The 11,939-nt window shown below is 43.3% G+C and overlaps 1 protein-coding gene across 1 annotated transcript; it reads right to left on the bottom strand.

Annotated features, from left to right (window-relative positions):
• Nucleotides 1-2,002: 2,002 nt before the first annotated feature.
• On the bottom strand, nucleotides 2,003-11,579 carry LOC309693928 (uncharacterized protein). The gene is made up of 4 exons (XM_082513597.1): nucleotides 11,241-11,579; nucleotides 6,679-7,059; nucleotides 5,391-5,735; nucleotides 2,003-4,350 (listed from the first exon to the last, which is right to left on the bottom strand). Exons 1-4 carry the CDS (start codon nucleotides 11,410-11,412, stop codon nucleotides 3,284-3,286), a joined length of 1,965 nt encoding a protein of 654 aa, XP_082369723.1. The 5' UTR covers nucleotides 11,413-11,579; the 3' UTR covers nucleotides 2,003-3,283.
• Nucleotides 11,580-11,939: the final 360 nt, after the last annotated feature.

The following is an 11,939-nucleotide window of genomic DNA, read 5'->3' as shown; positions in this document are numbered from 1 at the left end:
AGGAGGACATCCCCCCATCCTGCACTAACAGTAGTAAACAGTGCAGCCATTGAACTGGTGGACAGTTGGAAGTAAGTTTGTTCTCGATCATGCTCTGTCCTTTGAGTCACATCTTGATGCTACAGTGAAAAAGATCCAACAACAGCTGCACGTTTTAAGGAGATTGAAAGTTTTTAATGTTTCATGTGAAATGATGAACCTTTTTTTAAATAAAGGTTTGATTGAATCTGTTTTACTGTTTTGTATCATTGCTTGGTTTGGTGATCAGACTTGGTAACTTGGTTACAATATTTAAGTGCATATTAGAAGTCATTGTCCATTTGGCCCAGCTGGTTCCATTTTCTATTTTTCTTTTATGATTAAAAAGACAAATTAGGAAGTTTTTTTTTTAACATTTCTTTGATGGACATTTGAACCGACAGGCGTCACACGCTGTTTCACCACAGAGTTTAATCCTTCAGTCAATTCAAATCTACCAGCTTGTTTGCAAATCTGCTGCTCCACACACACAAATAACTTATTTTACTTTTTATTGCTAGTTTTTAAGTCTCTCTTCATGTATTGTGTTGTAATTCCTGTGTACTGGCTTTGTGAAACATGGATTCATAATGTTAAAGGCATGCTAAACAATAAACCATATATATGTGTGTGTGTGTGTATATATATATACACACACACACACACACACACACACATATATATATATATATAAACACCAGGAGTCAGGTTCTGGAAATTCTTCTGGTGTCTCCACATTTATAGCTCATCTAATCTGGAAACATATCTGACTCTGAGTCTCACTTTTAGCTGAGTGATGGAGAAGTGAGAGAAGTGAGACTCAAAGAGGAGACAGAGGGCGACATCATCCAGTAGGCGGGGCTCTCCTTCTGCACTGTGTTCAACCATTGTGTCAATAATAAGTGCTGCTGTGAAGAGAACAATTCTCAGACTGAATGTTGAACATCAGCTAGTTTCTCCTGTTGATTTAAACCTTGTTGTACAGATGGAACATTGGCTGTGGATTATTCTTGCTGCTCTTTTCTTTGGTGAGATACAAACATCAACATGTTTCCTCTGCTTAAATAAATGTGTGAGTCTGATTAATGGTGACTTTTTGAGGGCGATCGTGGTTCAAGAGTTGGGAGTTTGCCTTGTAATCGGAAGGTTGCCGGTTCGAGCCCCGGCTTGGACAGTCTCGGTCGATGTGTCCTTGGGCAAGACACTTCACCCGTTGCCTACTGGTGGTGGTCAGAGGGCCCGGTGGCACCAGTGTCCGGCAGACTCGCCTCTGTCAGTGCGCCCCAGGGTGGCTGTGGCTACAATGTAGCTGCCATCACCAGTGGAATGGGTGGATATGTAAAGGCCTTTGGGGTCCTTAGGGACTAGTAAAGTGCTATACAAATACAGGCCATTTACCATTTTAACCATGTTTATTGATCCATCTCTGCATGTTCTGTTCTTCCTCAGAGTGTAAAGGAGAAGACAAAGTGATCCAGGAACAAGGAGATGTCATTGCTGCTGAAGGAGACACAGTTACACTTTACTGCAAATATGAAACAACTTCTACATACGCATATTTGTTCTGGTACAAACAGGACGTGAACGACTATCTGAAATATGTTTTACGGCGAGATGCTTCTGGAACTGAAAACGCTCAAGAGTTCCCAAAACACAGATTTGATGCTGAACTCAACAAGACATCAGTTCCTCTGAAGATCCAGAAGCTTCAGCTGTCTGACTCTGCTGTGTACTACTGTGCTCTGCAGCCCACAGTGACAGGAAACAGCAAAACTCTGTACAAAAACCTTTGGAGCAAAGACAACAGAATACTCCACAACATCCACTAGAGGGAGCCACACACTGTTAAACCTCTGATTCTTGTGTCATTGGACTGATGACAAAGACAACAGAGAAATGAAGCAGTAAAGATCAGAGACAGAGACAGAGCTGCTGTGGAAGCACAAAACTGTTAGAAGAAAAAACCCTTTATTTATAACAAAATGTTTCTAACAGCTTTGAACATCTACAGTTTGTTCATGTCTCCTTTAAAACTCAAACAGTTAAAAAAAAGAAGAAAAAGGAAAAATTAAAGCTGTTTTAAAGAAATTAAATTCTTTGACACTTTCAACGCTCCAAAATCTGAACCCACAATTCACAAATAACCACGAGACGGAAAAACAAGAACACACATTTCTATCAGTGAGAGATTGTCTCATACCTGCTGGTTTAAATGACACTCAGACGCACACAGAAACCAAAGTAACGATGAAAAGGTTTGTGTGACTGTTACAGCTGCTGTTCGAAAACTGCAGATGGATGACACCAGGTGAAAAACTACTTCTCCACTTCAATATTTACACCACCATTATAAATTTAAAATGTCAGAAAATGATCCAAAAGCTGCTGGAGAAAATCACTGAAAACGTGTTGAACGTACAAATAACTGGAATCTCTGAGAGGTCGATATAATGCTATTAGAAAAGTTAAAGTCCTTTTCCAGAGTGTCAAAGAAATCTTCCAAAACAAGAAATTAGGATAAAAAAAATGAAAGAACAAAATCACAGGATGCGGCCCCGAGGCAGATCCAGAACAATTACACCTCTCGCCTGACTTGGGAATACCCGAGTGTTCCCCCGAAGGAGGTCTGAGCTTCTCTGCTCAGGCTACTGTCCCAAACCCAGCAGCAGAAGATGGATGAACTCAGTCCTACTGGTCAGTCAGACAGGTTCTCAGTGCATCCAACCAACCACAGCAAGAAGACTTTAAACATGGCTTTCTCCAAAAGGAAAAGGAATCTAACATGTAATATATTCTAAAAGACGCGTTATGTTTTCATTAGGGCAGTGGTTCTTAAAATGTGGTATGCGTACCACTGGTGACACATGTTAAAAACACAACAGCCTTAATAAATGCAGAGTAGTTTGTTCATACGTCATCACTTAAAGGTTGGATATCCCACCTGCTGAGAATGTTTTAATGCAGTACAGTTGTTATTGTCACCTGTCACATCCTGTTTATGACAGTTCTAATAAATAACATTCATATAAGAAACTGCATGTGGTGTTTAATAGGTGTATACTACTGTACTCTAATGTTGGTCAAAGGCTGGTAATTTAAGAGCCATATATTTTATGTGGTGGTACTCACTGTGAAAAGAAACCCTGCATTAGAGAAACAAAGCTTCATCGCAGAACGGAAAATCAAAATCAAATGAAGAACACAGTTTTACACGTGACAACATCAAAATAGTTGTTGGTAGATACTTGTTTTCTCCACAAAACTTTCAGCACTGCAGCTTCTGCTGGTTGTGTGTTTTCATGTGAAACAACAAATGATGACTCTGGCGGAACATTTTCCCACAGGTTTTACAGTGATACGGCTTCTCTCCCGTGTGGATCGCGTTGTGGCTTTTTAGCGATGTTGACAGAGTAAATCTTTCCCCGCAGGTCTCGCAAACATACGGTTTCTCTCCTGTGTGCGTTCTCATGTGGCGCAGCAGGTTACTGCGTTTAATGAACGTTTTCCCACATAACTGGCAAGAATGAGGCCTCTCTCCTGTGTGGATCACTTTGTGTAATTTAAGTGACGATGATTCGGAAAAACATTTCCCACAGTGATCGCACTGGTGCGGCTTCTCTCCTCTGTGGCTTCGCATGTGGCCCAACAAATGACTACTCTGACTGAAAGTCTTTTCACACATTGTGCAGGAATACGGCCTCTCACCGGTGTGGATTCTCAGGTGGATCATCAGATTCCCGCGTTGCCTAAAAGTTTTGCCACATATGTGGCAGGAAAACAACCTCTCTCCTGTGTGGACAGTCATGTGGCGCAGCAAAGTGCTCTTCTGAGCAAAACTTTTCTCACATGTATTACAGGTGAATGGTTTCTCACCTGTGTGGATTTTGTAATGCTCCTTCATTTGGCACTTTTTCTTAAAAGACTTTCCACAAATGTCACACTGGAGAGATTTTCGACCCGTGTCAGTGTTACACCGACTCGCTGATGGTGGGAATTCTTCAGAATTGTTGCTCTGACTTCTGTTTACATGAAGTTTTGACTCTGGATTTCCAGAGTCTGAATCGCCCTTCTTCCCTCCTTCCTGATCTCGGCTCTCAGCTGCAGCAGAGCCGTGAGTGAGGAGCTGGTCACGGTTTGCTTCTGATTCACTGTGGTCACTTTTGCTGTGAGCAGGAGTCACCGTAGAAGTTTTCGTCTCTGTCACTACGGACTGCTCTCCCTCCTGACTGCTGCAGAGTTTGTTCTGTTCCTCTGTGCGCTGTGGAGGTTCTGGTTCCCCCTGGTCCAATCTGGAGCTCCTGTCCTGGTTCCTGAGCTGCTGCTGTGGGAGGTCTGCAGGGACAATAGGAGCCCAGAAAAAGAAAAGCAGTGAAATACATTGTTCCTTTAATCATGTTCGGGGTAATGAACATGCTGTATCATCTTTAGGTGGAAACTAGCGAGCTAACTCCCTGCTAACTTCGAACTCGGTTAAACTTCATAAATTCTGTTTTCGTGGATGCCTGAATGTTAAACTTAACTGTTACAGCTGATAGAGCAGCCACACTGATTATTTTATTAAAGATTAAAGGATTTAGACAGTTTGTAACTCTGTGACGTCACAGTGATCGTTTGACCCGGAAGACAGCTACAGTCTGACTGGAATCACTCTACAAGAGATTGTTGAAGGTCTCAAATAACTGCTGTCTATTTTATCAATGCAGACTAACAGCTAACACGTCTCCACCAGTTTAAATGAGGCTTTGTTGGTGGATTTATTCTGTTTATATTCTGAAAGAACAGGAAGGTTACTGAGTGCAAATGTAATCCGGTCTTTAAGTCTGACGTCACCAGCCGTGTCTGTGCTCAAACTGCGCTGCAGGTCCATAAATCAAACGATCACTGAGAGTTACAAACGGTCTAAAGTCTTTAGACCGATTGTAACTCTCAGTGACGTCATATATACACATCTTACTATATGTATCAGAATCAGAATCAGAATACTTTATTCATCCCGAGGGAAATTAGGGGTTACAGCAGGCAGCACGCTAATGGCGCATGCGCACTCAACTAAAATGTACTAGAGCTTTTCTATATATTCATCCTGTGTCGCGCCAACTGTAATGAAACTGTGTGCCTTGTACACTTGCTGTACACTGAATGACAACAAAAGCATGTCTTTAAGCACCAAGCCAACAACATTAACCAAACAACACTCGTAGGTTTGCAGCTGACATGGATCCACTCGTTTTATACATACTTTGAGTCTAATGCTGAAACTCTTTAATTATAACAATACTTCATGGTATTTCTCTCTGAAAAATAACTGCAGCTGCATCATAAATTGTGTAACAGGGCTCTGATTAGGACCAGACCATCAGAGTGAGACTCACCTGTTCTGTGCACATCTGTCTCAGCACTGGTGGTGACGTCCAGCTCTCTGGGCTGATGGTTGATGTCTTTCTCGATCTGGGTAGAATTATTTAAAACTTTGAATGCTTCTCTGGATTCAGTCCCAACAAACACACTGGAGTCAGAGTGAGTGGCGTTACTGAGGTCACTTTCCTCGTAAGTAGCAGTCACCGTAAAGGTATCCGTCTCCTCCTCCAGTCCCAGCTGCTCTCCCTCCTGACTGCTGCACAGTTCCTCCTGTTGCTCTTTAATCTGTGGAGGTTCTGGTTCCCCCTGGTCCAATCTGGAGCTCCTGTCCTGGTTCCTGAGCTGCTGCTGTGGGAGGTCTGCAGGGACAATAGGAGCCCAGAAAAAGAAAAGCAGTGAAATACATTGTTCCTTTAATCATGTTCGGGGTAATGAACATGCTGTATCATCTTTAGGTGGAAACTAGCGAGCTAACTCCCTGCTAACTTCGAACTTGGTTAAACTTCATAAATTCTGTTTTCGTGGATGCCTGAATGTTAAACTTAACTGTTACAGCTGATAGAGCAGCCACACTGATTATTTTATTAAAGATTAAAGGATTTAGACAGTTTGTAACTCTGTGACGTCACAGTGATCGTTTGACCCGGAAGACAGCTACAGTCTGACTGGAATCACTCTACAAGAGATTGTTGAAGGTCTCAAATAACTGCTGTCTATTTTATCAATGCAGACTAACAGCTAACACGTCTCCACCAGTTTAAATGAGGCTTTGTTGGTGGATTTATTCTGTTTATATTCTGAAAGAACAGGAAGGTTACTGAGTGCAAATGTAATCCGGTCTTTAAGTCTGACGTCACCAGCCGTGTCTGTGCTCAAACTGCGCTGCAGGTCCATAAATCAAACGATCACTGAGAGTTACAAACGGTCTAAAGTCTTTAGACCGATTGTAACTCTCAGTGACGTCATATATACACATCTTACTATATGTACTAGAGCTTTTCTATATATTCATCCTGTGTCGCGCCAACTGTAATGAAACTGTGTGCCTTGTACACTTGCTGTACACGGAATGACAACAAAAGCATGTCTTTAAGCACCAAGCCAACAACATTAACCAAACAACACTCGTAGGTTTGCAGCTGACATGGATCCACTCGTTTTATACATACTTTGAGTCTAATGCTGAAACTCTTTAATTATAACAATACTTCATGGTATTTCTCTCTGAAAAATAACTGCAGCTGCATCATAAATTGTGTAACAGGGCTCTGATTAGGACCAGACCATCAGAGTGAGACTCACCTGTTCTGTGCACATCTGTCTCAGCACTGGTGGTGACGTCCAGCTCTCTGGGCTGATGGTTGATGTCTTTCTCGATCTGGGTAGAATTATTTAAAACTTTGAATGCTTCTCTGGATTCAGTCCCAACAAACACACTGGAGTCAGAGTGAGTGGCGTTACTGAGGTCACTTTCCTCGTAAGTAGCAGTCACCGTAAAGGTATCCGTCTCCTCCTCCAGTCCCAGCTGCTCTCCCTCCTGACTGCTGCACAGTTCCTCCTGTTGCTCTTTAATCTGTGGAGCTTCTGGTTCCTCCTGCTCCACACTGGAGCTCCTCTCCTGGTCCCAGAGCTGCTGCTCAGGGAGAACCTCCTCCTCTCTGCAGAGGAGTCGCAGTGGGAGGTCTGGAAGTAGAAAAGGACACAAAAAAGAAATAAATAATATTATAAAAAGGCAAATACTCCGACACACACAAGCTTTCAAAGTTACTACACGGAGAAAAGCCAAAACAGAGAATACACGCGTGCTGAAAAAAGGCCTCTGAGTCGCTTATAGTGTGTCTATACTGCACAATGTACACATGTGGATAACACGGGTCGGTTATGTAGAAGAAGAAGAGGAATTCTGGAGTAAGTTGGATGAAGCAGTACTGAGTGTCTGCAGGGGGAGAGAGAGTTCAACAAACATGTAAGTGAAGGGAGGAGAGGTGATGAGGAGGCGCTGGGTAGGAGTGCCTTTAAAGAAAGGATAGAAAAGGTTGTGTTGAACTTTAACAAGAGGGAGGAACACAGAGGGATGTATGAGACTGCAGGAAGGTGCACACAGGTGAACTCCATCTTATACAGAAGGTGAAATCTGAAGGAGACATAGCTGGGGGCATCAGATGGAAGTCTGCAAGATAACTTTGGAAATCAATAAGAGGAAGTGAGAGAAGACAGAGGAAGGGAATAAATGGTGGAAGCTGCTCCGAGCTCAGGAGGAGCTGAGACGGACTCCGAGTGGCAGGGAAGAGTTCCCAGACGACTGGAAAGCACAGCTGACATGCTGAGGGAAACTCTCAGGAAGGGTTTGTGTATAGTACATATTGTGTATCTGTACAGAGGAGAGAGAAGGAGGAGGTTTGCTGGAAAGAGGGAAAATTTCTCCTGGAGCAAATATTCCGTCATACCAGAAAGTGTTTTGGAAAAGAGAGCGAAAAGGTCATGTGTTCTCCTGTGTGGACGGAGCAGGAAGGAGGCGCTGTTGTTGTCTCAGCTAAATGAGTGAGTGTGTCAGTACATACGATTAAAACTTAAGCACCAATGTCTTTAAAACAAACCCCAAAACACAGCCACTGATGTACAACACAGAACAGAGAAACTCCTTCTGATTGGTCAGCATTTACGTCACAGACACAAACTGTGATTGGACACTTTGAGTGCATCCAACAATCCACAGCAGAAACACACTGACTGTGATCCAGGGCAGCACGGTGCTGTGGTGGGTAGCACTGTTGCCTCACAGCAAGACGCTCCTGAGTTTGAATCCACCCCCTGCTCACGGCCCTGTGTGGAGTTAGCATGTTCTCCCCGTGTTTGAGTGGGTTCTCTGGATCCCTCCCAGTCCAAACACGTGCACTTAGTGGGGTTAGGTTAACTGGTGATGCTAAACGGCCTGCCCAGGGTGTACCTCTCCTGTGGTAGCTGGGATACGAATGAAATGAATGAAACTCTCCTGCTTCATAATGACGACACAGTCCGGACAAAGAGCAACCAGAAGCTTTTCTACAACTTTACACGACAAAGAGTTGAGCTGACAGACCTCAGCAGAAAAGCAGACACGCGGTTAAAACTGGGCTTCTTTGTTTTTTCTCTCATATGCGGATTAAATGCGTAGTTAAACTTTCCAGGGGCAGGAGGACGCTCACCGGTCCGGTGTTCCAGATCTACTGGCGTTTAGATCAACTGGCGTTGGTCGAACAGATGTGTGGCAGTCTTGCGTTTCAGGAGCTGCTACCGACAAACCAGCAAAAAAACGCCAAATGTGTCACCTGTGACACTTGTGAGGTTGTCTCAAACACACTCCGTCAGTCTTGATGCTGTTGAACAACAAAATGTATAAAAATGTGGCGAGTTTACCTGGTGATATCCTCACGCGCGACGCGATCGCGAAAACAGCAAACAAGTAACACCACGCCGATGTTGTTCACAGGACAGCAAGAGTAAACGATCGGGAGACTCTAGTCGTCGTTATCGTTCCCCTCGCACGGTTTATTTCTCCGGTTTCAGCGTTTTTGCTTCACAACTACAGCGAGCAGTTTACTTTGTGCACTAACATGGACTCGAGTCAACCAGCGCCACCTCTGGCCACGTGCCACAGCCTACAGCCAGATCAACCTGTGACACACATCTGCACCACGTTTGAATTCGTGTCATGCACATTTGTACCTTTCAATTGTGTCTGTTTGTGCGTCATGCAAATAAACCTTTGACAAGAATGAAATGACACTAACATTTCACTAGTGTTGTAACATCACATGTCGTTAGCGCAGTCTGTCTGTGTCTTTACTCTGCAAACGAACGTTTCAGAGTTGGTTGTGATATACAGTCTGTATAAGTGTGGTTAATCTAATGATCATGTGTAAGGAGATGGCAGTTACTGTGAATGTACAGCAGGTGATCAGTAATAAACAGTCAGACAATGACTCTGACAATCTCATTCAATCTTGCAGACTGAATGCACCTTCTGTGGAAAGTGGTACCACACAGTGTGTGTGGACGTCCCCTGTGCAGAAGGCGACTACAAATGTTGTGGGTGCTAAATAAACAGAAACAAATGATCCCTGTTGTCTTTGCTTACTGATTGTTTTCAGTGTTGACAATCCACATTGCTGCCATTGCATCTTTCAACATGTTTGTGGGTAGATTTGGATGTACCAGGGGTAAGTGCAGCCACTCAGCCTCTACTCATCATAGCAGCAGGTGCAGATGTGTCACAAGTTAATCTAGTAGTAGGCTATGGTAGCAGTGGACTGAGCTCCATTTGAAACTGCTCCAGCTGCTGTGTGATAGTGGATCTGCTACAAATTGAAGATCATAAGCAAGTTTTGGAAATGAACCCTTGTATTATGTTGAAGAACAAAAAAGTGACATTGATTTTGTTGCGGGTCATTTTGACCCGTACTGTGTAAATCCACTCAGAATTATCCAAAAACTGCAATAAAACAATAGCAACTTTATTTCCCATCAGATAAACATGTAGAACACAGACATACAACAGTTAGACTTTCCATAACTATTTTAGGAACAGTTTGGTTTTTCGTTCTTACAAACACATTTCTGTTGAACTTGCCCAACGTTCTCAGTTTTTCAATGCTCAACATTTTCAGTTTTGTCCACATGATGATGGACAGAATGTAACTGTGTGCTTTCTGCAGATGTGCTTCTTGCATTTCTCACAAAACGTGCTTGTTTTCAAACAGGAATCTTCCTAACTAAGATTTAAAACAAAAGATTTCTACGTCTCCTCCAGTCTCACAAACAGATGACAAACCAAGCGACACACCTGAGTCACTGACTTTCTTAAATCCACTCACTCTCACTGGCTGTTTATTACTAATCACTGTGTAACTGCTGTACATTCACAGTAACTGCCGTCTCCTTACACACTTATACAGACTGTATATAACTCCAGCCATGTTGATGGGTTGCCTATATTGGCTGGAAATATTAATTTCCAGGTAAAAGACACAGGCAGACGATGCTTACAGGATGTGATGTGACAACACTAATGAAATATTGATGTGTCATATTTGTCCAAGGTGTATTTCATTGTTATGGAAAAAGAGAATATTAAAATCATGATGACCAATTGGAGTGGTGATTTCTATGACTTTGTGTATATAATTTGGAATTTTGTACAAATGTAGGCCAATAAGGAATATATGATATCATTTCATTCTTTCCAAAGGTTTGTTTGCATGACGCACAAACAGACACAATTGAAAGGTACAAATGTGCATGAAACGAATTCAAACGTGGTGCAGATGTGTGTCACAGGCTGATCTGGCTGTAGGCTGTGGCACTACAGCGCCACGCTGGTTGACTCGAGTCCATGTTAGTGCACAAAGTAAACTGCTCGCTGTAGTTGTGAAGCAAAAACGCTGAAACCGGAGAAACAAACCGTGCGAGGGGAACGATAACGACGACTAGAGTCTCCCGATCTTTACTCTTGCTGTCCTGTGAACAACATCGGCGTGGTGTTACTTGTTTGCTGTTTTCGCGATCGCGTCGCGCGTGAGGATATCACCAGGTAAACTCGCCACATTTTTAAACATTTTGTTGTTCACCAGCATCAAGACTGACGGAGTGTGTTTGAGACAACCTCACAAGTGTCACAGGTGACACATTTGGCGTTTTTTTGCTGGTTTGTCGGTAGCAGCTCCTGAAACGCAAGACTGCCACACATCTGTTCGACCAACGCCAGTTGATCTAAACGCCAGTAGATCTGGAACACCGGCCCACTGAAGGTCAAAGTGCGCTGTTTGTGGTCCACGGAAGAACATCGGTTTGTGTGACTGAATCCAGCCCACCAGAGGGACACTCACCTGTCCTGTGCAGCTTGATTTGGGGTTTCCAGGTGATATCCAGCAGTCTGCGCTGACGGTCGATCTCTTCCTCGTACTGGACGATCGTTTTTTCAAACTCCAAGAATATTTGTTCAGCAGCAGCAGTTAGTCGCTCGTTGATGAACTCTCTCAGATACTGAACTGAAGGCATCGTTGCTGCCGCAGCTCACACACAACTATACACTCTGCTACCTTCGAACTTTACTGACCCCGACACCTGTGGAAAGTTAAGGCTACTTCAGCTTTTTCCTGTTTACTTCCGCCTGGTGTCACATAGGGAAGTTCCGGCGGTGGAGGGCGGCTAACTTTCGTTCCGCTGTTGTCACATCGCTCTCACAGAAAACTTCATGTTTGATCTGAACAGTGATTTCAATCACAAAGTGACGACACAGCAGACGGACCCACAAATCTCACCAGCAGGTCTGCCTTCGTGGTTCCTCCGGGTTCAGTGACCGTTTTACCCACAACACAAACCGTTACCATGACTACCATGAATAGATGTCCAGCCCTCTATTTTAAAGTTTGGCATTAAATTATTTTTGGGTCTGTTTGGCTGAAATAATGTTATAATTCACTAATACTGGTTTTTGCACGACTCCAATCAGTGACAACACTCACATATAAATACATCTGTCTGCTTGCTTTCTTTGCTTAGTAGTAGTAGTAATAATAATAATA

This window comes from Aulonocara stuartgranti (assembly GCF_965226115.1).
Source record: "Aulonocara stuartgranti genome assembly, chromosome: 18".
Classification (NCBI taxonomy): domain Eukaryota; kingdom Metazoa; phylum Chordata; class Actinopteri; order Cichliformes; family Cichlidae; genus Aulonocara; species Aulonocara stuartgranti.
The sequence above is the reverse complement of the archived record's forward strand: the minus strand, read 5'-3'. Positions and strand labels throughout refer to the sequence as shown.

Bases quoted from the DNA above. Each gene is read 5' to 3' on its own strand.
- LOC309693928 (XM_082513597.1), bottom strand. From the start codon at position 11,412: ATGCCTTCAGTTCAGTATCTGAGAGAGTTCATCAACGAGCGACTAACT. The intron at 7,060-11,240 runs GTGAGTGTCCCT...TTCTACTTCCAG, and splicing joins AATCAAGCTGCACAGGACAG to ACCTCCCACTGCGACTCCTC. The intron at 4,351-5,390 runs GTGAGTCTCACT...TTGTCCCTGCAG, and splicing joins GACAGATGTGCACAGAACAG to ACCTCCCACAGCAGCAGCTC.